Source organism: Pseudorca crassidens, chromosome 1 (assembly GCF_039906515.1).
Source record: "Pseudorca crassidens isolate mPseCra1 chromosome 1, mPseCra1.hap1, whole genome shotgun sequence".
NCBI lineage: Eukaryota > Metazoa > Chordata > Mammalia > Artiodactyla > Delphinidae > Pseudorca > Pseudorca crassidens.
This window is the reverse complement of record NC_090296.1, coordinates 149,238,312-149,262,376: the sequence shown is the minus strand read 5'-3', so window position 1 is coordinate 149,262,376 and position 24,065 is coordinate 149,238,312. Positions and strand designations below refer to the sequence as shown.

The window sequence follows — 24,065 nt, the reverse complement described above, 5'->3', positions numbered from 1 at the left end:
TGTACAGCAATGAAGACCCAGTGCAGCCCCCCCCAAAAAAAGCACAAACATATAATAATAATAAAAAGATCCCACATGCCTTGTGGCCAAGAAACCAAAACATAACACAGAAGCGATATTGTAACAAATTCAATAAGGACTTTTTTAAGAAAATGGTCCACATCAAAAAAATCTTAAAAAAAAAAAAAATGAGAGGCATCATACCCACCCCAGGTGAGAAGAACTCCGTAAAATACTGTGTGAGGAAGAACCCTCTTTAGTTCTTTTCATCTTCCCGACTCTCAGAAAGAGCCTGCGTTACAGCTTGTGGCCCAGCTGAGGCTTCAGGGAACAGCCGGGGGCCCGCAAGAGCAGCTGCAGAGATCAGGGCGGGGCGGGCCGCATGGGGATGGGCTGGGCCACCCAGGGCCTGTGCCCTCCTGCTTGTGCCCGCCACCCCTGCATCTGTGCTCGGGGCTCCCTGCCCTGGGCAGGAACTCCTCCAATGTGACCCTTGCTCTGCTTTTCCCAGCGGAGAAGAAGATGATGAGCTCGGCTTCTGCAGCAGGAACTCAGCAGATCTACTCCCAAGGCAGCCCGTTTCCCCCGGGACACTCAGGAAAGGCCTTCAGGTACCTGGTGGGGGCGGGCAGCGGGGCAAGAGGGGAGGAAGAGGCCCCCCTACCCAGTGAAGCCCTGGGTCTCAGAGCTTGGCTCTGCGTGCAACAAATACTGCAAACCTCACTTCGTGCTTACGCCTCCACATGCCCGGGCCAGGCTCAGGAGTCCGGTGGCTCCGGTTCTGCCCTGTGAGCCCTAGGTGAGTCACCGTAAGTGATGGTGTCAGGTAACTCTATCAGATGTGAAAGGTGCCAGCCACTGCGTTGTGTAGCGGTGCCTGCCGGGGAGAAGGGAGTGGGGTGGCCTCTAGCCAGGACCCAGATGGGGCAGAGCTGGGGACACCTGACAAGGCAGCAGGTTCTGAGGCCATGGCCAACTCCAAGGGGGAGAGGACAACTTGGCCCGTCATGCCTGGGGTCTCAGCCTAAAGGGCCACTCATGGGAGGTACCAGCAGGATGTCTTGGTTCTTAGCATCAGGGACCTCTTGTAGGTCACAGAGGAAGCTGTGACAACACCACCATGACAGCACCACCAGAGGGAAGGCCTGGCTCCACTGCCTGCTGGGGAAACAGGAGCACAGGCTGGGGAGAGTGGCTAGAGGAGAGACCCGCAGCGTTCAGGGAGGGTGTGGGGGTACTCAGCTGAGCATCAGATGCCCACAGACTCACTGGACGAAGCATCTCAAATGCGTGCCCAGGAGGATGGGGCTCCTCAGCCCAGCCTCTGGCTGACTTGGCCGGAGCTGAGTTTTCAGATAAGATGCAGGCAGGGAGCAGGACTGGGCAGGTGGGACCAGCCACCCCAGGGAGAGGTCCGGGCCGGGGCTGCCCTCTCTAAGGGGATGAGGCTCGTGCTTCCACGCTGGTCCGTGGACAGACCTCCTGGGGAAGCAGCAGGCAGCTCGGCAGCTGTGCCCTGGAACAGCAGCCTCTGAGATCTTGGAGTGACTCTGACCAGCCGTGCAGCTGGGCCTCGCTGGATTGCAACCTGTTCTGAGTCTCTGAACAGGCAGCGACTCTCTGGTCTGGGGACAGGAGGACAAGACGACAACCCGCAGTGAGCTGCTCCTGAGCCGTCATCACTGCCGGTCACCCCGCTCTGCTGAGCGCTGGCCGAGGCTCCAGACTTCTGCCCTGCTGCTGTGTCACTCGTGCACTCAGCACACAGTGACCACTTGTAGTTCCGTGCCAGGCTGTGTGCCAGCCTAGGCCCGTGTTCACCGAGTCCTCATAACACTTGCTGCTCCCCTGCAACCCCCTGCCGTCTGCACAGAGGGCAGCAGGGACGGAGCAGAGGCCAGAGGTGAGGAGGGACAGCCCGAGGCAGCGTGGCAGGGGGCGGGAGGGCCGCCCAGAAGCAAAAGTCAGGTGGCCACCTGCTGCCAGGGCGGGCACCCAGCCACCGGGGATCAGGAGAGATGGGGAGGCCTCGAGTCTGGGAGAAACGGAACGAGACCTCGGAGGCCTCGAATACCACGCCCGGGAGTTCGGACTCCATCACTGATGACTTGTGGGAGAAGAGGCACTTGAGGAAGCGGAGTCCTGGAGAAAGTTCAGGGTGGCAGGGGTGTGGGGGGCGCAGTGGAGGAGTGAGACGGTCCAGCTGGAGGTGCTGTGCCTGTGTGGACTGTCATCACAGAAACAAAAGAGCGGGACGGGGTGGAGGGCAGTTACCAGAAGGGAAGGCAGGCTGGTGTCTGGACGGCTGTGTAAGGAAGGAATCCGGGGGGGACGCCAGCCCCCATGTGGAGCCTGGCACTGGGGAGGCACTCACTAGATACTGGTCTATAGAATGAATGGATGGATTAATTAAAGAGGGCTTCCCTGGTGGCGCAGTGGTTAGGAATCCGCCTGCCAGTGCAGGCGACATGAGTTCGAGCCCTGGGCTGGGAAGATCCCACATGCCGTGGAGCAACTGAGCCCGTGCGTCACAACTACTGAGCCCACGATCTAGAGCCTGTGCTCTGCAACAAGAGAAGTCACTGCAATGAGAAGCCCTCATGCAGCAACAAAGACCCAACGCAACCAAAAATAAAAAATAAATCAATCAAATAAATTTATAAATAATAATAATAATTAAAGAACGCCTGTGGGATGGGCAGTTTCCTGTAAATCTGCAGGGCCTGAGCTGGTTTGAGTGGGAAGGGCTATGGGATGAATGACCCTGGGCCCCCAGCAGAACGGCACAGCTGTGGCGGCACATCCCTAAGTACGTCCCCAGCCCAAGTCCTGCTGTGGTCCCGTGGGCCCTGTGCGTACGTTAGCCGGGGCACCTTTCCCTGGACCCACAGGGCTACTGCCAGCTCTCCAATCAGTGCTGGGAGGGCACCGAGGGCCACCCTGCCCCAGAGAACAGTGATCAGAAAAGGCCCTCTGAGCTCACACATTCATCAGGAGGGAGAATGGGAAAGGAATCCTGTGTTAAGTGAGGAAGTGCTCTCAGGAGGATGGGAATGAAGTGCCCCTTGATCGTGGTTAGTGCAGGAATGTCTTGTCATCTTTGAGTTCTCCTTATTTTAAGAGGGACCGGATAGCATGGAAAACATATTGTAATACAATTGGTGAGACGGTACCCGGTCTTCTTTACTGGTCTATAACCTTCCATTCTTTACAACCTGGCTGAAAACCCACCTCCACCCAGGCCTTCCGTGATTAGCCCCCTTCCTCCCACGTGATTCGCTCATGGGCACCCAGCACTCTGCCTGTGCGGAGCTGGCCCTGGGGAGGCAGGAGGAAGAGCCTGAAATGAAACGCAAGTCTTCCCCGGTCTCCTTTATCTGTAATGAGCTTGTTGTATAACTGGCGGAACTGGGAAAATCTCACAGAAGCCGTGCCTAGCAGTGCAGCCAGCGCAGGCCTAGGAGCAGAGACAGCGGTCAGGGACTGAGCCTGCGGGAGGACAGGCAGGGAGCACGGGTGGCACACACAGCAGGTGTCTACTAAGGACTCGTTGGATTCAACTGAAGATTCACTGAAGGGTCAAAAGAGGTAAACAGCAGTTTGCACTGGGATGGGGGCGGGCAGGTCCAGGCCCCACCCAGCAGGCTTCCACTGACAGGCTCTTTTCTCTGAAAGCCTGTGGCCTATTTCCTGAATCCTTAAGCTTTATAGGTGCCCCAAAGGAAGAAATTAACCAGAGCACAGAGAGCAAGTTAACACCAAGACTCATTTTTATTCCAAGAAGCTGCTCTCTTCTGGAAATCATCCGTTGAAAGCAAGAGACACAGAGGGGTGGGATTGGGGCTTCGTAGAGGAGAGTGAGGGGGAGACCCTGTGGGGAAAAAGAGGCAGCAGTGGTGGGTTGAGGGAGCCCCGGGGGAGAGAAGGAAGACCGGGGGCTCCCCCTGAGGGCCTTCGATCCAGTGGTGCACAGCTCCGGTGGGAGAGAGCGGTGCGCTCCGGGAGAGGTGGCCCAGGACAGGGCGCGTGGAGCTGGGGCGTCTCCCCGGGACGAATGCGTTTGCTTCCCTTGCAGTTCTTCGGTGGTGCACGTGCCTGGCGTGAACGACATCCAGTCCTCTTCCTCGACGAGCCAGAACATGTCCCAGATCTCCCGGCAGCTAAACCAGAGCCAGGTGGCGTGGGCGGGTAGCCGGCCACCCTTTCCCGGACAGGTATGGGTGTCGGTGAGGGCACTGCCCCCCGGTGCCCAGAGGGTGCAGAGCACCTGGGCTGTGCTTTGCATCCCAGCTCTGAGAAGGGGCGGCATTCTGAGCTGCAGCTGACCACCCCAAATGCAGCCGGGCTCCCAGGAGCACTGGCCACCCTAAGGGTACTTTGAGAACTGGGTCCCCAGCAATGGTACCGAGTCCGCTTTCAGCAGCCTTTTCTCCCGGCAGTCTCGGGGAAGTCCTGGGGAACCTGAGGGAGGGGTGGGCGCACAGAGGTCCTCAGTCAGGAGCAAGCCCCTCACCACTCGGGACCTGCATTTCCCTGGCCCAGGAGTGCGTGAGAACATCAGCGCTGGGACACACGCAGCTCCGTGTGGTCGCTGTGAGGACGGCTGTCCTCTGGGCCAAGGGAGTCCTTGCCAAGGTCCCATAAGCAGAAGGCAGAGGGCCTAGATCCTTGTAGCCCTGGGCATGAATGTCAACCAGACCTGCCCCAAAGATCCAGGGCCCCAGTGCTGTGGTTCCTGGGCCGGCACACAGTGGCCTGATTCCAGGCCTTGTGCCCAGCAGGCCCAGGAGGGCCTTTGGAGCCACTATCGGCCCAGGGCGGGACTGCCGCTGTGGGTGGCAGTGACCAGCCCAGGCCGTGGACCGGGGACACCTGCTGCTGATGCTCTCCATCTCTGTGCTTCATCCCGATTGCAGCCGATCCCCTCCCAGTCCAGCAAGACTCAGTCTTCTCCCTTTGGGATTGGAACGAGCCACACCTACCCGGCCGACCCCTCCTCCTACAGTCCTCTCTCCAGTCCAGCCACCTCCTCGCCCAGCGGGAACGCCTACTCCAGTCTTGCCAACAGGACTCCAGGGTTCGGTAGGTGGGGAAGGAGGGAAAGAATGCCTGGGAGTGTCAGCAAAGATGCTTTCTGAACATTCTGAGTTTGGGGGTCTGAGCCCCAGGCTCCCAGAATCCTGGTACCAGGTCTGGAGAGTTCCAAGCGCCTCTTCTCTCTGGCTATCTGGAGGCCAGTCGTGTCCCTAAGAGACTGGCTGCCTAGACCTCGGCTTTGTGGAGGCTCTGGGACTCTACTCCCTTGCGCTGATGTCATCTGAATGCTATTTTAACCCTTTATGGCCCTTGGCAAGGACTTTTAGGTCGCCCAAGTCAAAAACCCTATAGTCTTATTTCAAAAAACTAGAGAAGTATAGGTTATAGGGATGACCAATTGTGTAAGTAATAAACACCGTAAAGTTCACTTTTTAATATTAAAAGAGGGATCCTATCCCACGCAAGAACATCTCGCCTAGCTTTGTTTGCACAACCTCAGGCCATAAAGGGTTAAGTAACCACTTCCTGCGGTGCCCTTCCCAGGAGCCCTTACCGCTGCTCACCCTGCAGGTATTTAATGGACCCCCTCAGCGTGTCTGCCAGGGTCCGGGTTCCATGTCACATGGCAGGGGCTCAGAAGGGACCGTGGGGCTGGCAAGAAGCCTGAGCTGGTGCCCATCTCCCCGCAGTGCTGTCCCCAGAGAGAGACAGCCAACAGCATGCTCGGGGAGGGAGCACGAAGCAGCGCCCAAACATCTGAATCTCCATTTGAGTTGCAGGCTTCCCCTTAAGCCGTGTCAGCCTTAGGAAAGAGCAGCGCCTTGTTCCTAGCAGCTGCTCGCACGCCCTCTCCGTCCCCACCACTAATAGCAGCACTTCGGCCCCCTCATCCCGAGGTCTCGAGGTCTCGAGGTCTCGGGGCCCAGCACTTCCCGACTCCTTATCTGTGGCTCCCCCTTGGACTCAGCTGTCCCCTCAGCGTGAATCCCATTTCCTTGTAGCAGGTTCTCACGTTCAGCCTTTAAATATTCTTGCTAGATTAGTGGGTGCATTTAGAAGCACAGAGCCCTATTTCAGGAAGGAGAAGCCCTGAGGCAATTGCTTTCAAGTCAGCCAGGCCCTCAACCTAGATCCCCCCTGAGGGTGGAAGCCTCTGGTTCCCAGGAGCAGTCCCGCCTCCCTGCGGTCTCTGCATCCGGCTCCCTCACCGGGATACGGTGAGACCGCCCACCCTCCCCCAGCCCCAGTCTCATCCTGAAGGCGGGCGGCCGTGGCACACTTGGCATGCAGGCACCTAGTCCTTCCTGGAAGCACAGGGCCCACCTGGCACTGACCTACTCACCAGGCCCTCCTGAGTGCCAGGCCCTCCTGAGTGCCAGGCCCTGGGCTGAGCCCTGGAAACACAGGGAAGGAGACTCGGTTCCGACCAGCAGTGCAGACACGGAGGCAGGGGAGACTGATGGGAACAGAGAGACGGCAGGCCAGTGCTGGAGGTGCAGCGGCCGAGGCCTACTGAAGGCAGGAGGGTGAGGAGAGGCTCAGAGGAGACCTGGCACTCACCCCGTAGAAGCACCTCAGTGTGGCTCTAGCAAGAAAGGAGGGGAAGCCACCTGCTGCCCCAACGACTAGGGCCTTTAGCTCTGTGAATCTGTCTGGTCTCCACTTAGCAAATGCTAGGCCCTGAAGTGCAAATGGAGATGGAAGACAGAAAGGACAAAGCGTGGGGCTGAGGCCACCGTACAACCTGAAGACCAAGAACAGGATCACACAAACGGGGTCCAGGCTCGGCAACCATTTTTACAGCTGCCGTCCAGCTATCTCACACTCGGATGATAACAATAATAGTTATGACAGTAGCTAACTCTTACCAGATGCTTACTACGTGCCCAGCACTTTACACATTTGAGTTCACTTAAAGCTCATGGTAGCCCTATGAGGGAGAAACTATGATTATTCCCATTGCACAGATACGCAAACTGAGGCACAGTGAGGTCAGATAACTTACCCAAGGCCTCACGGCTGGTCAGTGGTAGCATCATGCCTGTGGAGCCAGGTAGTGCCATCTGAGTCTGTGCTCCCATCACTACCCTATCCTGGCCGTTCTCTCTAAGCCATCGTTCAGGGTATCTTAGAATTAACGCGGGAATTGGATGTGTCCTGATTTATACTAATGAGAAAGGGGCTGGAACCCTTTCAATGAGTGCATGGAAGAGACTAAAATAGAGAAAATAAGGACTGCGGAGTTTCTTGGGGCCTTACCGTCAATACCTTGTTTGTTAACCTCACAGAAGCAGTTCGAGTGGGAAAGGACACAGTTGGCGTGTGTTTGGAAGCCAGCTCAGGTGGAGCGATGAGGTGGGGACAGGAAGCTGAGGAGGCGGGAGGCTCAGGCTGGAGGTAGGGAGGAGGACCTTCAGCGGGGTGGGCGCCAGAGTCATCTGTGATGCAAGGCTCCTGGAGGACAGCTCCCAGTGCAGGCGGGGGAGGCCCAGGCAGAGGGGTCAGAGTTCACAGCAGGGTGGAGGACCATGGTGTGGATGTGGCCTGGAGAGCGCACGGACCACGGGATCTGTGGAGTGTGGGTAAAACAAGCAGCTTCTGCCCCAGAGGGCTTCAAGGGCAGGGGGACCTGACCCCTGGTGGGACTCCAGCTGGGTCACACTTCTCCAGGCCCTTTGGCATCCGGAACCTCCTGTAGGTCCCTGGGTGGAACGGACCCTCTTCACTGCCACGTCTTGTACAGACTGATCCTTGTGTCTGGAGTCCTGGTGGAGGAGAGGGGGCAAGCTTCCGTTATGGTCAGAGAAGAGAGGGGGCGTGATTAGGGAAAGGGTCTGAGGGGTGTGTTATTAACAACGACGGCTGCTCCAGAGCACGGAGGGGAGGGCTGCAGGGAAGAGCAGATGGGAGTGGGGGAGTGGGGAGGGAGCAGAGCAATCTCGGTAAAAGGTCAGTTTCATTAATTATTAAATAAATATGAAACCATTAAAACAGCTGGTGGTGCTTACATTTGCAATGGACATACCCTGGCCCCGTAGGTGCAGATCTGAGTGGCTTCCCCGGCCTCCGCCAGGGCGTGGGTGAGACAGCTGTACCTCGGGGCCTGTTGGTTGGGCCTGAGGGTTACAAGCAAGGCAGCCTAGAGAAGACCACACCCCATGAAGCCTTACCTTGTTGAAGGTGTATCCACCACAGGACACACAAGCTACTGGGGGTAAACAAACTTGCCAGAGGCTGTGGGCTGCAGCAGGTCTGCAGAAGCAGCCTGGCAGTGTTGTGCTCCTACACTGGCTAGAGGGCGCAGGTGGACCAGAGCCAGTGGACCCCCGCACCAGGTGGCTGAGGTTTCATGGAGAGCGCCGGCAGGGTGGAGCTGGCCTGCAGCCCTCTGGGTGACTGAGGATGCTTGCTGAAGAGTGGGTGCCCCTGGGCCTCCTGCACGCTGCTGGTAGACACACGCCGGGCAGAAAAGCCACCCGAACCAGAAGACAAGCCACTTCCTCTGCTGTGCCCGGCCTGTCTCTCCAGCTCCCTCTATTGACAAAGCCTACCATTGCACCAGCTAGCAAAGGAGAAATGTTTACAGGGTCCAGTTCCCATTTCACAAAGCAGGGCAAAGGAGGGTGGATTTAGGGTTTGGAGGCATTCAAATGATAACTGCCAAAGATTTATATGATGCGAATCCCTGAACTGGTTAGTCCTCTGTTTCAACTACCCGCGGGCGTCTGCTTGTTGATATCACCATGTTTCTAGGAGAAATGCAGGGAGCCAGGCAGACGGGTTGCACGATGAAAGTGGTTCAGAGGTGCTGCGGCAGGCCAGGCTTTCATTCCCTGACTTGGCTCGAGGGCTGCATATGTGCCTTTTCAGGGCTGGGACTTACTTACATTGCTGTCTTACCCCGTGCTTCCTGATGTAGTAAGTTGGCACAGGCGTGTCCATTGCTTCTCATGTGTCCCCCATGTGCCTTTCAGTTTAGGAAGAGGTAGCTAAAATACCTCATTCCCGCATAGCACAAGTCACAGCTGGCCTAGCAGATTTACCTTGGAGAGGAAGATTGAAAGAATACGTCATTCCAGCAATGTCCGAAGATTCTTTCAGGGAGAAATAGGATGAATAATTAGCGATAGGGAAGCAGGGTAGGATACGCACTGAGAGGGGATTGCAATAACCCGAAATGTTTGCAGACGCCCTGTTCCTCTTGCTCCCCACCTCCTGCCCCCAAAACTCAGCCCTGGGAATTCTTCAATTTCTATAATTTGAGGGAATTATAGACCATCCCACCCTTACTAGTTAGTGATGAAAAGACAAGATCTTAACCAGATAAAGCAGAAACTAACACACCATTGTAAAACAATTATGCTCCAGTAAAGATGTAAAAAAAAAAAAAAGATCTTAACCAGAAATCGTGCGAAGCGTGTGATCCTTGTTGTGAGGTGCAGCTCTTGGCTCAGACCCACAGGGAGGCCTTTACCTGGGAGGCGCTCGTAAGAGGATAAGCTGCCCCTTTGGTGCTCTTTGCTGTCTTTATCCAGCAGGGCTTCTGAGCTGCAGCAAAATCACCCCTGCTTGAGAGCCACTGAGCTAAACCCAACCGCTTAGGACCTCTGAGCTGGACTTCAAGTGAACCTTGACTCTTAGAGCAATTTCCAAATCAGATGAATCTCACCCAAAATGTTAGTTAGCAAAAGTGAGATTATAACATTGAGTGCCAATGAATTTTTCTTTTAAGGAAGTTGTCATCCCCTTCCCTCTACAACCTAGAAATCTACAAGCTCCTGAAGATTCTGACTTTGGGTTTAAAAGCCCACCCAGTTGGCCCAGATTGTAGCAGCCTAAAAATATATTCTATTTGGACCCCTGGGCTGGCAGGTGGCCCAGGCATCCAGCCAGGACTGTAGCAGCCTAGGCCTTGCGCAGGAAGCCCACAGAACACAAGAAACAGAGCGTGGCTAGAACCTAGCTCGTGGTTTGCAGCCATATACATGGCTTTGGGAGCAATAAGGGAACACAGGGATGTTGGTTAACACTGGGGCTTTTTCCAGAAAGGAACTTGTGGGTACATCTTGAGGGCGGGCCATGAACATGCCCTGTTCACCAGGTGTCTGCAGGCAGGTCAGTCAGGGCCAGGGTTTAGGCTAAGACCCCACATGGCTCTGTCATCCGGGAGAGGTCATGTCGTAGTTATGACTCATTATTTAATCCGAGAGGTCACTAATGCAGCTCAGGAAAACTTTCAGTAGCAGAGGCTGGAGGGAGGGCTTTCCCCTTTAACTCTCCTACCACATGGCCGGGGAACTCATCCTGCAGATCGTCTTTGGATGTAACTTTCTCCAGGAAGATGCAGACTGAGTTAGGTCTCGCTCCTTTGTCCCTCCACACTGCCCTTGCTTCCCTTATAAGCACTCTTAACAATTCCAGTTGCCTACGTACTCATCTTTCTGTCTCAGTGGATTGGGCCATTGCAATCCATTGTATCCCCAACACCCTGCTCAGTGTCAGGTACATAGTCAGGGTTCAGTATGAAAGCTGTATTTATCAAATGAATGCACGTGGGCTTCAGTGTCAGAAAGATTAGGTTCAAACCCTGCCTCTGGCATTTATAAGCTAAATGAGTTGGGGATATTTCTTGACATCTTTGAGCCCCGGTTTCCTCATCTGAAAAACGTGGAAGATGGGCCCATCTCTTAGAGTCAGAGTGAAGAAGAAATGAAATGAAATAGTGTCTAGAAAGTACCCAGCACGATGCCTAGCACATAGTCAGTACTCCAAAAATACTAAGTCCTTTCCCTCCCTCCTTAGCTAGTCTATGCTGTTTCTAAAGCAATCCAGTTACTTGATTTTTTCTGTTGCACACATTTAAGAAGAGCACTTCCCTCCCCAGAAGTTTAAGAATTTTTATTCTGCAATCTTGTCCCTGTAATTAGTAGAATCACCCCCAGATACAAATGGAGAGCTAATCTTCCTCTAATCTTCCTGCCCCCTCCACCCTACCCTGTCTCTGGCTGTCACCGAGGAAGACTGATGAGAGAATGTGTTTTTGTTTCATTATAAGTCAGCGATGTCCGGGAAGCCTCAAAGGGGAATAGAAGTAAAAGTGTACAGAATGTTCATGTTTCTGCCTCCTCCCCTCTTTCCCTTCCTTTTTTCCATTCCTTTATTCCTGCCTTCAGCAGATACTTATTGAAGCCTCCTTTATTCCAGGCAGGATACTCAGTAAGGCCTGGGACAGACGTAGATAAGATCTCTGGCCTTAAGTTACTCACCATCTGGGGATGAGTCAGTGTAGCATGATGGGCACCATCCCGAGAGACAATGCAAGTGCTGCAGATGAGCGAAGAAGACAGAATGACTGAGGGAGTCAGTCGTGCAGGGTCACGTTCAGTCGGGACTTTGAGCGTGAGTAGATTCCTGCAGGCACAGGGCAGGGGAAGGATGCCCACGACGGAGAGACCACAGGTGCAGCAGCACAGCGACGGAGCGGTGCGCAGTGTTTGGGGCGGGGGGTAAGTCTACAACGGCATGTGACTAGGGTGAGAGGGGCTGGGGGCACAAAGAAGGGGGAGGTGGGGTTTGAAAAACAGGGACCATATGCCGAAGGCTCGAGTGTGCCCCCTCTGAGGAATGTGGACGGTGGGGGACTGTGTTGTTTTGTTTTGTTTTCTTTTGGCCGCGCCACGTGGCTTGTGGGATCTTAGTTTCCCGACCAGGGATTGAACCCGGGGCCACAGCAGTGAAAGCACCAGGTCCTGACCACTGGGCCGCCAGGGAACTCCCATGGGGTGGGGGGGGGGGTGCGGCGAGGGGAGACTGTGTTAGTTTCTAAGCAGCGGATGCCGTTGTAGGAAGACCACCCTGGTAGCTGCGTGGGTCTGGGGGAGATTGGGTGCTGGCCCGGCTCGGAGCACTGGTGGCGGCTGTGAGAATGGATGGAGTGAAGGAGACTGGGCGGAGGGGTGTTTGGGGATGCAGCACAACCCAGCGAGTGACTGGACGTGAGGGCTGGGTGAGAGCAAAGAGTTGACAGGCGTGGTGTCCCCGTCTGGACTGTCCGAGGAGGTGGGACGATTGTTTTAGGCGTGAGGGGTCCAAGGTGTCCGTCATACTGTTTAGACACGTCTCCTAAGGTGGATAGATGGACCCGAAGCTTAGGAGAGAAGCTGCGCTGTAAACACCACCAGAGATGTGAGATGTGAGTCTGCCACTCCCAGGTCCTCCCTTCACGCCCCTCAGCACAGCCAAACATCAGTCCACAAGTCCTGGCACCTCTCTCCCCAGAATACCTCAGATCCATCCGCTTCTCTCCACCTCACGTCTGGTGCTACTGTCACCTCCTGCAAGGATTACTCCCGCAGCCTCATGCTACCTGGGCTTCTTCCCCCTCACCTTGTCCCCTCGTCCACTGACAGGGTGACCTTCCCAAACGTGAAGGTCTGTGTGCGACACACCTCAGCCTAAGAGCCTTCAGCAGTTCTCTGCTGCCCTCATGGTGTGGGACCTGACCCTGGTGTGCCCTCCAGCTGGGTCACACTCTTCCGGGCCCTTTGGCGTCCGGAACCTCCTGTAGGTCCCTGGGTGGAACGGACCCTCTTCACTGCCACGTCTTGTACGGACTGATCCTTGTGTCTGGAATGCTTTTTAACCCCACCTCCAAGCCTTACGCCTGGTTAACTACTAACTATTCCCCTTCTGCTCTCAAGTGAAGTCTCTGAAAAGCATTTTCTACTTGCCATAACTAGGTTAGGTCTCCCTCCTAAGAGGTTTCTTATTACAGCTCTGCTCAACCTTCTTATAGCACAGCTTACAACTGGATGGACATAGCTGCTTACTCCTCTCCCCCAACCATGCTGTAAAGCTCCTAGGAACTGTCTTGTTTCCCAGTGTATGTACAGTACTCGCCTGGAGGCTGGATCAGAGTGGGAGCTCGGGAAATACCTGCCCATGAATCAACGAATCAGTTCATGGGGATAGAAGAGGTTGCCCCCTTCCTGTCTGCTGATCAAAGGGAAGGCCTAACTCAGACCTCTGCATTCAGCCCATGTTCAGGGGCGGAGACATATGTAAGAGCCAGGGGGCGCCTGGCAAGGAGTGGCGTAGGAGGTGGTGGAACCAAACTCAGGTGTAGTTGGAGAGGTCAGCCAAACAATTCCAAGAAGGTGGTGGTCATAAGTGTCGATACCCAAGAGAGCTTAACAATGAGAATTGAATTTGAATTTCTGTTGGGTTGGGCTCGGCTATACAGACTTCACTGCAGAGTGATTGCAGAGCGTGGAGGAGGGAGGGAAAGGTGAGAAGACGCTGTGTGTATGGCCAGCAAAGGGAAGGAGAGGTAGACATGGGGCTTGAGGAGCCTGTACTCGTCTGCTAGGGCCGCCATCACAAAATACCGCAGGCTGGGTGACTTAAACAGCAGAAACTTACTTTCTCACCGTTCTGTAGGCCGGAAGTCTGAGATCAAGGTGTCAGCAGGGTGGGTTTCTTCTGAGGCCTCTCTCTTTGTCTTGTAGATGGCCACCTTCTCCCTGGGTCTTCACATGGTCTTCCCTCTGTGCCTGTGTCCGGATTTCTTCTTCTTATAAGAACACCAGTCATATTGGATCAGGGTCCACCCATATGAGCTCATCTCACCTTAATTGTCTCTTTTTTTTTAATATTTATTTATTTATTTTCCTGCGTCAAGTCTTAGTTGCGGCATGCGGGATCTCAGTTCCGGCATGCAAGCTTCTCTCTAGCTGTGGCGCACAGGCTCAGTAGTTGCGCTGTGGCGCACGGGCTCTCTAGTTGTGGCACGTGGGCTTAGTTGCCCCGTGGCATGTGGGATCTTAGTTCCCCAACTAGGGATCGAAGCCAGGTTCCCTGCATTGGAAGGTGGATTCTTAACCACCGGACCACCAGGGAAGTCCCCCTAACTGCCTCTTTAAAGGCCCCTTCTCTGAATACAGTCACAGTCTGAGATACTGACGGCTGGACCTTCCACATATGAATTTGGGAGACACACTCAGGCCACGTAGGAAAGAAGAGTGGAGAGAATGAATTCATGATGGGCAGGACTCCAGCATAGATCACTGTGGCAGGAAGGTCCTGGAGGAAGCCGGAGGACTCCTGAGAGGCAGTCATCTCTGAATATGTGAGGACAGACCTCATGCTGTGCCCCAGCCTTGCTTTCAGCAGAGGTGGCTGTGTCCATCCATCCTCCCTCCAAGCAACAGGTGGCCCAGCTTGTGCTTAGCCTCCTGGGCCTCCAGGATGGGGACCGAGTGTCTGGCCAGTGGGGCTTCCCTCACTGTGCCAGCTGGGGCCGCTGTGCCTTTAATCTTGCCGTACCAGGCCTGTTCTAGATTGTCCCATTCCGAAACTGGGCCAGGGGACGTGATTCTATGAAAGAGCTCCTCCTGGCCCAGGGAGTCTCATGAGAGAGTCTCAGGTAAAGGCATTTCAGCAAAGCCAGACGCATTTTTTTTTTAACAACAGAATCCTACATACACGACAGATTTAAATCCCTCTTGTGCTGAAATAGGGAATTGTATCCTTCCCTGATTTTCTAAACCCCTTTACCAACTGTGATCGTGCAGAGCTTGGAAGGCACCAGTGGTGAAGCTTTCAAGGGAGTGTATGTCTTATTAAAGCCGTTTATATCTCAGGCAGTAGGTGAGATGTATGTGTGTGAGAGGGAGGGATTGATTCTTCCCCCTGCGCACTGTCTAGCCATCCCCCAGATTAACCCAGTGTTCGCTCATCAGGTGGTACGTAGGGTCGCCTGGGATCGGTGGGACTGTTGAAAGAGCAAGGGAGCCACGATGGGGCCTGTCCTGCCACCCAGAGCTTGACAGTGAGCCCATTGCCTCCAAAATGTTATTGAATGGTTTGGAACGAGAAGTTCCTGTGGGTTTTTTTTATACACCTTAGGATAAACTACCCCCTCGGGTTGAATCTTTAAATGTTTTAGACAAAATTCTGCTCATTTTTCTTCGTTTCTGTTTTTCCATGGGGTACTTTTTGTAAAGTGTAGACAGAAGCAAGGTTGCTCTCACTTACAAATTATAATTTGCTGATTCCCACAAAGAGACCTGTCTTCTCGTCTAAGCTGTACCCAGATGCCTTTCCTCCCAAACCAGTGGTGCTGAGAGACCCTCAGCTAAAGAGATGGGCAGAAAGGGCCATGGCTCTGGACCCCCGTGGAAGGACCTTGTGGAGCGCCCCACGTGGCTTCAACCAAGTTGCCCAAAAGGCAGCGAGGCTGCCGGAGGTCAGGGCTTGCTGAGTGAGGCTCTTCCTCTGTCGGGGCCAGGTTCCTTTAAGGAGCGGCCTGTGAGCTCAGGGGCATCTAGAGTGGCAGGGACCGCCTCTCCCTTCTCGTACATGTCAAGGAGAGGGCTGCTCTCAGCCACAGACAGGCCCCACGGAAGCAAGCCTCCAACAGTGATCACAGAGGGCCGAGGGCTCTGAGGCTTCCGGCCTGGGTCACCTGGCAGGTGCACGCAGGGAGAGCCACCCTGTCCAGCCGGTCCCTGCGCCATTCGCCAGAGAGCCCCCTTTCCTGTTTCACCCATCCAGCTCTCGGGTGCACAGCCAACCTCTTATCTATCAGCCAGCGTGAGAGAGAGGGGCACAGCGAACACAGTCAGCCAGCTCTGGATGGAACGCGCCTTTCAGAAATGTGGGACCCTCTGGGCTGCAGTGGTTCTTAGGTCTCCCAGAGCCACGGGATGGCTTTTAAAGGAAGTGTCCTGTGCGTCGGATCTTTCAGCTGAAAGTGGACAAGGTAGCGGGCAGTTCCAAGGGCGGCCCTCGGAAGTCTGGTCGCAGTGGCAAAGCCAGCACCACGGACAGCAGAGCGGTGAGCAGCCGTCCCACCAGCCGCCGGGTCAGACTGAAGTGTTCCAGGTAAATCAGCGAGCACCGCCTTCTCGTAGGTACCGGCGCCTCTCTCTGCTTCCTGTCCCCCTCGGTCTCTGCCTCCCTGCCACAGCACGACTGCCGATAGAGACTGTGAGTGCCGGCCCCTCCCAGGGAAGGTAGTAGCCCTGACTTGGGGGGGTCCAGTAGGAGGCTTGGCTCTTCTCGTGAGGCTGCCTGGGCGCCTTGCCACTCTGAGTTTCTTGAGCCATTCCTGGTCCATCCCTCGCGCCTGGGGCAGCCCTGACCTAAGTGTGCAGCAGCAGTGGACGCTGCCGGCAGCCCCATGGTGCAGGACGCAGCCCCTTCGGGGTGTTCGGAGTTCCACTTCTCAGCCAGAAAAGTTCTCACTGGGGAAAGGCTCCTGTTGGGGGCATGAACCGGCTTATGCTCCATCCACCCCACCAGGTCTTCATGAGGGAGCCCCAGGTGCCTTCTGTCATGTCCCAGAGCCTGCCCCGCAGAGCGAGGATGGGGGAGGAAGCACCTGGGGGTAGGGCTCTGAGACCCGCAGACTAAGATCCCCCTTCTCAAGGGAGAGCTTTCCCTTTACCCCACCCTCATCCCAAGCACCTTTCCCACCAGGTCGAGCAGCATCTTCAGAGACAAAAGTCTAGAACCCAGATGTCACTCCAGGTCCGCAAAGGGGCAGGATCCTTTTACATATGCAGAGAGGTACCCTGACCTATAATGATTAGCCCCTCCTTCCTCCATCCATAAGGCTCAGCCCCAGCCCATTCTTATGCCTCACAACTGCCATGTAAGGCAGAATTCCCTAACCTCGTTCTTCATGGTCACGATGCTAAAAAGAATTCTTGGTCAAATAAGTTTGTGAAACATGATTAAACAGACTTAGTCGGTTTCTTGACTGCAGGACTTATCAGAGCCTTTATTATACTAACGAGGACTGAGGATTTTTAGGAGGTAGGCAAAGTATATCTTGTTTCCCAAACTCATTTGTCCACAGAATTCTTTCCTCCCAGAGTATCTCATGGGCCAAGAATTGGACACAACACACTTTGGGACATTTGCCATAAGGGATGGAAATATAGCTCCTCGGATTTTCTGGTTGGGTAGTCTGAGGCCCAGAGAACTTGAAGGACTTGTTAAAGGTGAAGTCTAACCTTGCAGGGATTTGGCCTTGCCCTAGATATATACAGTGAAGACAGGCCACTCAGCTGTTCACACACGTAGCCCTCCTTTTGCCCCTCCCCATGTTGCAGTGCTGCTGCATTTTGATCGTCAGTTGTATGTACCTTGCTTGGCACCAAGCTGGGTTCTCCCCACCAGTGGGCCTCTTGTCCACCCTGTGTCCTGGCTCAGTTTTAAATAGAGAAAGGTCGTGTCCTGACGTTGTGTTTGTGTGCTGGAATGACAGCTCCCAGGAGACAACAGCTTCCCAGGATCTCAGACATTTGAGGACCGTCTCAGAGCATCCCTCAGGTGGCCGGTGGCGTGTTCCTGGGCCGCCCCCTTAGAGAGATGACCGTGAGGGTGGCTGGCAGGCTGGGCTCCTGGGACGTGCCGGTGTCCAGAAGGATGAGCCGACTCCCCTGCCCTTTCTTTTCTTCTCTCCTGCAGGACATGCTGCCCATGCCAGGAGATCCAACCCAGGGGACCGGCAACTATAACATTGAAGACTTTGCTGACCTGGGCATGTTCCCGCCGTTTTCTGAGTAGCTGCAGACAGAGCGAGGCTTCCACCGGGCAGTGCCCCCCATGCTGTGACATCTACGCCCACGTGAACGGGGCCCCCCCCCGCGCCCTGCTTGCCCTGCCGCGGGACCCCCCAGCAGAAGACATCTCGCCCCCCGTGTTCCCCTCACTGCCGTGGTGTTGCTCAGCTTCTAACCCACAGCTGCAGCTGCTCGGCCACCGACGAGGAGCCCAGTAGACGTTGGGGGCTGGTAGTATTTATTGTATTTTACGTGTCTGTGCTTGGGAGGCGAGCCCATTGGGTTCTTAAAACCTGGTTGTGAATAATCTCATATTAGACAATTTTCATCTATAAAAAGTTCAGTTACAGCTCAGAGAGCCCGAGCGGCACCCTCAGGCCTGCCCAGGAAGCTGGAATCTGGTTTCTTCGGGCCTTTAACTCCTGTGTCCGGGTGGGGCTTAGGGGGTGTTGGGGAAAGAGGTGAACAGGATGCACAGGCTTTGTTCTCGGAGCTGGAGAGGAGGAGCCTGGGGACGCCGGGGGGGACGCCGGCTCCTCTGGGCCCTGTCTCAGCCACGTCTGTCTGTGCGTCTGTCGTGCCGTGAGACGTGTGTACGTGGTGCAGTGTGATGTGAATCCTTGTCCTGACGGATGTGTTGTGCCCCGTGTCTGTCGTGTGCGGCCACAGTGAGGGTCTAGAATCCAGGGTGTGTGGCGAGAGTGACATCCGGATGTGCAGCCCCGTCCAAGCTGAGCAGGACCCCCTGTGGCCGGAGGAAGCAGGGCCCAGGGCCTGGGCACCGGGCGGACAGGCTGACCTGAGCAGACGGGCACTTGACAGCGTCACCAGGAGTCCTGGCCGGGAGCTGCTCACTTTGACGGGTCAGTTCTTTGGTCCAAGCCCCCCACGTGCAGATTCAGAGCCCACGAGAGTGCCCACCCTTTCCTCTCTGTGTCTGAAGAGCGGCCTCTCCTGGTTCCGCCAGGTTTCTCATCCTTGCCCTGTTGGTGAGAGCCGGGCTTTGTCCCCGCCCGATGGCTGCAGGGAGCACCCCTTGAGCTCACAGAGACCCTGGCCCCCATGGGGGTGTAAGGGGGAGGGCAGGGCGCCCAGGCCTCCCGGTCCTTCTGTGCCACAGGGTGCCTTCCTGGGACCAAGCTCTGGAGATGACTGAGGGGTGGGTGAACCCTGTGCGTGGAGGTGGGAGCTCTGAGACGTTCCCCACCAGGTTGCCCGAGCGTCCTCTCTTCAGCCGGCTGGGAACAGTGGCATCTCGGGGGGCGGAGGCAGGGGGTGGGGGGGGATTGCGGGGCTCCGGCTCCAGTTTTGGTTCCAGTTCTGATTCTGCCGCATACTCGCCAGGGCTTTGAATTCCTCAGGTGGTCTCAAGAAAGAGTAAGAGCTGACTTCTAGAAGCTTCTACCTGGCTGACCTCTGAGCCCCCGGTCCCTGGCTTGCTGTGTTTCCCTCAGATTTGAGGAGGTCAATTGAAGAATCCATCCCTCCATTTTTACTTACCTCTGCCCCTCGCGTGCCCTTGACGCTAAGGAAAGAAACTCTCATGTTCTCTTCCTTTCCTGTCCTGCATCAGCATCCCATCAGCTCACCGACTCCTAAAGGGGAGAAACGCTGCCGGTGCGTGGCTGCCTCGGGGCAGCTGGAGGAGCCCATCCACGGGGAAAGCCTTCCCTTCCGGCTGACCCCTGTCAGGCACCTGGCTGGGAAACAGCTGGGCCAGGCAGAATGGAGTTGCTTCTAGGCTGCCTGAGTGGGGAGTGAGCCTGGCCTCTAGCAAGGAGCCAGGGGAGAGCGTTTGCTCTCATCCTCTAAAGTTCTGCATTAAAAGCCCAGCCCTGGCTGGCATCCAGAGGGGGTGTGTGCCGAGTCTTGCCTGGAGAGCTCCAGCTATTATAGTCCACCATTGTTCAGGAGAATGCCTTTGTCCGGTAGCTTTGTGTGATCCCGGTTCCTAGGCTCTAAATTAACACTGACGTTACAGTTTCTAGAGTGGCTCTTAATCCTTTTGTATGTAGTGGTGATAGGACGTGGGGTTTAGACGCACATGATAGCCTTTCACCCTTAGGAGCCTTTTGGCTTCTGGGAAAATGGCACGTGGCTGAAACTCCACACACCCTGTCAGTACTAGACCCACAAAGGGCTCCCAGGCGTGCCCTGCCCCTGGGGCCACCTCTGCCCACCCCTACCCCCAGCCCTGATCTTGCCACAGGCGGTGGGCTTAATTATTTCCCAGAAAGGCACAAGAATAGCTTTTGGATCAAAGAATGGTTTCTCAGTGAAATGAAAGTGGACTTCCTGTGGCGTTTCGTCTCTGGGTTTGGAAGGTTGGCGGGGGATGGGGGTATGTTTGTCTTTCCTTCTGGTTTCAGAGGGCACTTGGGGATTTTCTGAGGGGTACACACTGGTCGGCACGCCGACTAGGCCCAGCCCACCTGGGCTGTGCTGGGTGCTGAGGGGATGCAAAAGGACAGAGGAGGGGGCTTCCCTGGTGGCGCAGTGGTTGAGAGTCCGCCTGCCGATGCAGGGGATGCGGGTTCGTGCCCTGGTCCGGGAAGATCCCACATGCTGGGCCCGTGAACCATGGCCGCTGAGCCTGCGCGTCCGGAGCCTGTGCTCCGCAGCGGGAGAGGCCGCAGCAGTGAGAGGCCCGCGTACAGCAAAAAACAAAACAAAAAAAAAAGGACAGCCTTGCCCCCAGGGACCTTTCATCTACTTCACCCACTTACACAGCATCTAGGGTGAGGACCACTCAGTTCTAGAAGGCAAGGATTCATGGGCGACTGAAAGCCAGACATAAAGGGGGAGCATCGTGACTAAATAGGCCCCACGTCCCCCTTCCAGCTTTGTCCCCAGAGCCCGCGAGGGGAGTCTGACTGCAGTCTGACCCACAGCTCGAGTTCTCTATTTTCTCTATTCCCCATTCCACTCTTTGGTTGTGATTCTTAGAAGCCACTAAGGAACAGAGAAGACCCAGAGGATCCCACATCTGAGGGATTCTCTCCCCAGGGAATTTTAAGACAAACTGGGGTGAGAATTAAAGCCCTAGAGGGTCTAATTACCCCAGTTTGCAGAAGAACCTCCCTCACCAGTCCCGCCCAGCCAGGAGGCCAGGATGCCCACGGCCCCTGCGTCGGCGTGGCCTTTGGCCCTGATCCCTCTCCTACTGGAGACGGAGGCAAAGCTGGGTTGGGAAGGTGAGCAACACCTAGGACTTTGGCTCTGGGACTCTCTTCCTCACACACACCTCATCTCACAGCTACTAGGCCTTCGGCTGGCTTTCCTTAGGCTGAGCAAACAGAAGGCTTTCCACCCAAAAGGGCCAGATGGTGGCTGCCTGAACTATTGGTGAGGACGCAGACGCAGCCACGCTGAGGCTCGGCCTGGACTTGGTTAGGGAACTGCGACAGTGGCTCCGGAGGTTCTAGAACACCCTGCCTCTGTGTTGCTCCCCACTAGCTTTGTCTTTAGTTTTGGTTTCAGGGAGCAATAGAGCATCACAAACAGCCACATTCTTCTCTGCTTCCCGGTTTATCAAATTCAACCCTTCTGTTGTTTCCTGAATACCTGTTGCAACGAGTAGGATTCTGATAGCTGATGGAACTGACATCGGGGAGCGTGGATCTCCTGTCCCAATAAGGAGACCGTGTTCCCCAGACGAGCCACCCTGGACACTATCAGTGCTGCGGCCGGGCTTGGCCGAGAGACGAGGCAGGTCCCGGGGAAATGAGTGTGTTCCCTTCCAGACACATCAGTACCTGGGCCAGCAGATGAGCAGTGAACCTCTCCCCCCTGGGCCCACCTGCCCCCTAACAGTTACGACCTGTCATATTAGCAAGACCAAGCCAGTCACCTAACAGCCCTAGCCAGTAACAAGTCAGGATGGAAATGCTCCTTGTTCTACTAGAAAGTATGGGTTTGGTCATGAGGTCGCCGTGCCCTGACTTGTGCCCTGACAAGTTGGGACAACCCAACTTGTCCGTTGCAACCCTTCCCCCTGTGCCAGATTCTCTTCTTGCATATGAAGGGAACTGGCTGTCCTCCTTTTCCCCGGCTGCCAGGCGTCTGGGGCAACTTGAAGCGGCATCACACAACGATGCAGGCACAATTTCACATGTAGGTGTGCCTGGGTCTTGGGGCCAGAGCCTATGGGCCAGTGACTGTGGAGGTGGGAAAAGGGGGGGGTTTCACAGGACCAGGCCAGCTTGCTACCAGTAACAATCTCATTTTCCTTCAAAAGCGAGAGAGTTCACAGATGAGCTTCAGTGGACAATTTAAGCACTTAATCGTTTCTCTTTTAACCTTTCTTCTTATGAATGTGAACTGTGCTGTGAATAAATCATCAGTTGTATTGCTTGAATGTTCTCTATGACTAACAGTTATTAAGTCAGTTGTGTATATGTGTAACTAATGTAACTGCCTTTTAAAATTTCATTACAATAAAAATGGCTTTGCTCTGAACGCTGAATAGCCCAGGCCAACTTTGTAATTGAACAATTCGTAGAACCTACTCTTGGAGTTTGGGAGATTATCTCGTATTACGCTTCCTAAGGGCTGTGTTGTGTTGTAGCCAGGAAAGGGTGTAGTGACTCTGTCAGGGGGTCTAGCTATGTAAAATTAAAAAAAGAAACTAATAATTCTTGGCTTTTATGTTAGACAAGGCCCTCTAGAAGGCTCTTTGCAAATGCAATTTTTATTATCATTATAAACCTCTGCTCTGTGGATTTTATTCCTGGTTTATAGATTAAGAAACTGGGACTCAGAGAAGTTAAGTGACTTATCTAAGAACACACAGGAAGGAAATGACAGAACCAAGATTTGATCTTAGGTCTCATTACAAAACCCTGTATATACTGTCCTCTTCAAACCTCTACAGTAATTATTTCTTTTTAAAATTCTTCCATAATTAAATTAGTATTTTAATATGCTCAAACTTCTAGTAAATGCTTACAGAATCTAACCTTCTCTGTTGAAAGAGGACCATTTGGATTCTAGCAAAATGGCAGACTAAAATCACTTGGAAACTGTTTTCCATCAAACGTTTAGCATTGTTATTTTTTACAGCGTTATTGAGCTACTACTGACATAAAAGAAACTACACATATTTAATTGCACACGGGAGGTGGGAATTCCCTGGCCGTCCAGTGGTTAGGACTCGGTGCTTTCACTGCCATAGGCCCAGGTTCAATCCCTGGTCGGGGAACTAAGATCTAGCAAGCAACACGGCACAGACAAACCAAACCAAACAAAAGCAAGTACTACAGGGAATGTAAGTGCGGAACAGAAAGTGAAGGTGACGAAATCCATCCGATTCCAAGTTTTGAGAAGTGGTGCACACACCCCATCAACAAGTGATTGTGGTTATTTAAGAAGAAAATATTTTTAAAAATAAAATAAATGTACACAGGAGAAAATTTTGCGTCCTTGAGTTAGGCATAGATCTCTTGGGTACTAGACCAAACGCATGACCTGTAAAAGGAGAAAATGACAAATTGGACTTTAAAAATTCAAAGGTCACAAACGTGTATTTAAATGACAAAACTCATGAAATTGTTCACTTAAGATGGGTTCTTTAAATTATGTTTTGCATAAATTATGTCTAAATTAAGTGGCTGTAAAAATCATAGCAGGAGAGTTTTTTGTGGAATTTGACAAAGTGATCCCCAATTTCCTATGGAAGAAGAAGACAAAAAAGAATAGCCAATACATTTTAATATGATATTTTAGAAAAAAGAAGAGAACGAACGAGGAAGAAGAAGAGAAGGAGAAAGATGGAACATTCAAACTACGAGGCTCCTGGAAACGTCATAATTAAAAGTGTGGATTGGCATAGAGATAGAAAACTAGACCCACAGAACACCGCAAAGAACGTGGAAGTACACACATTCAGAAAAGAGAATATTTGGTACACGTGCCACTGAAGCGAGCCGGAGACTGTTATTTGCAAGTCAGCACTACAAATCATGGCGACCAGACAGACTTCCAATAAATGGTGCTGGGGAAAAGCACATAGGAAAAGAAGTAATTATATGCTTATCTTACACAATATACAAAAGATAAATTCCACACAGATGAAAACATCTGAGTGTTAAAAGCAATATATGTAAAATATTTAGAAAAAAATCTAGGAAAATATATTTATGAAATCAAGTCAGGGAAGGTTTTTTTTTTTTTTTTTGCTGTACGCGGGCCTCTCCCTGTTGTGGCCTCTCCCGTTGCGGAGCACAGGCTCCGGACGCGCAGGCTCAGCGGCCATGGCTCACGGGCCCAGCCGCTCCGCGGCATGTGGGATCTTCCCGGACCGGGGCACGAACCCGTGTCCCCTGCATCGGCAGGCGGACTCTCAACCACTGCGCCACCAGGGAAGCCCGGGAAGGAGTTTTTAAACCAGGCACAGAGACCACAAACCAGGAAAAAAACCTGTTACGTTTAAGCTCACTAAAAAATAATCAGCTTAAA

General features: G+C 53.9%; 1 protein-coding gene across 7 annotated transcripts in view; it reads left to right on the top strand.

Annotated features, from left to right (window-relative positions):
- ARNT2 (aryl hydrocarbon receptor nuclear translocator 2) overlaps nucleotides 1-22,067 on the top strand; it is a 199,352-nt gene extending 177,285 nt beyond the window's left edge. For 5 of the 7 annotated variants that reach the window (XM_067698654.1, XM_067698659.1, XM_067698642.1 and 2 more), the window contains exons 15-19: nucleotides 512-611; nucleotides 4,076-4,214; nucleotides 4,917-5,082; nucleotides 15,785-16,026; nucleotides 17,515-22,067. In XM_067698654.1, the coding sequence (XP_067554755.1) occupies nucleotides 512-611; nucleotides 4,076-4,214; nucleotides 4,917-5,082; nucleotides 15,785-16,026; nucleotides 17,515-17,613 (746 nt within the window). In that variant the 3' untranslated portion in view covers nucleotides 17,614-22,067. The remainder of the gene's footprint in view (nucleotides 1-511; nucleotides 612-4,075; nucleotides 4,215-4,916; nucleotides 5,083-15,784; nucleotides 16,027-17,514) is intronic. The other 2 variants (XM_067698648.1, XM_067698664.1) reach the window with 1 other exon arrangement.
- The last annotated feature ends 1,998 nt before the right edge of the window (nucleotides 22,068-24,065 follow it).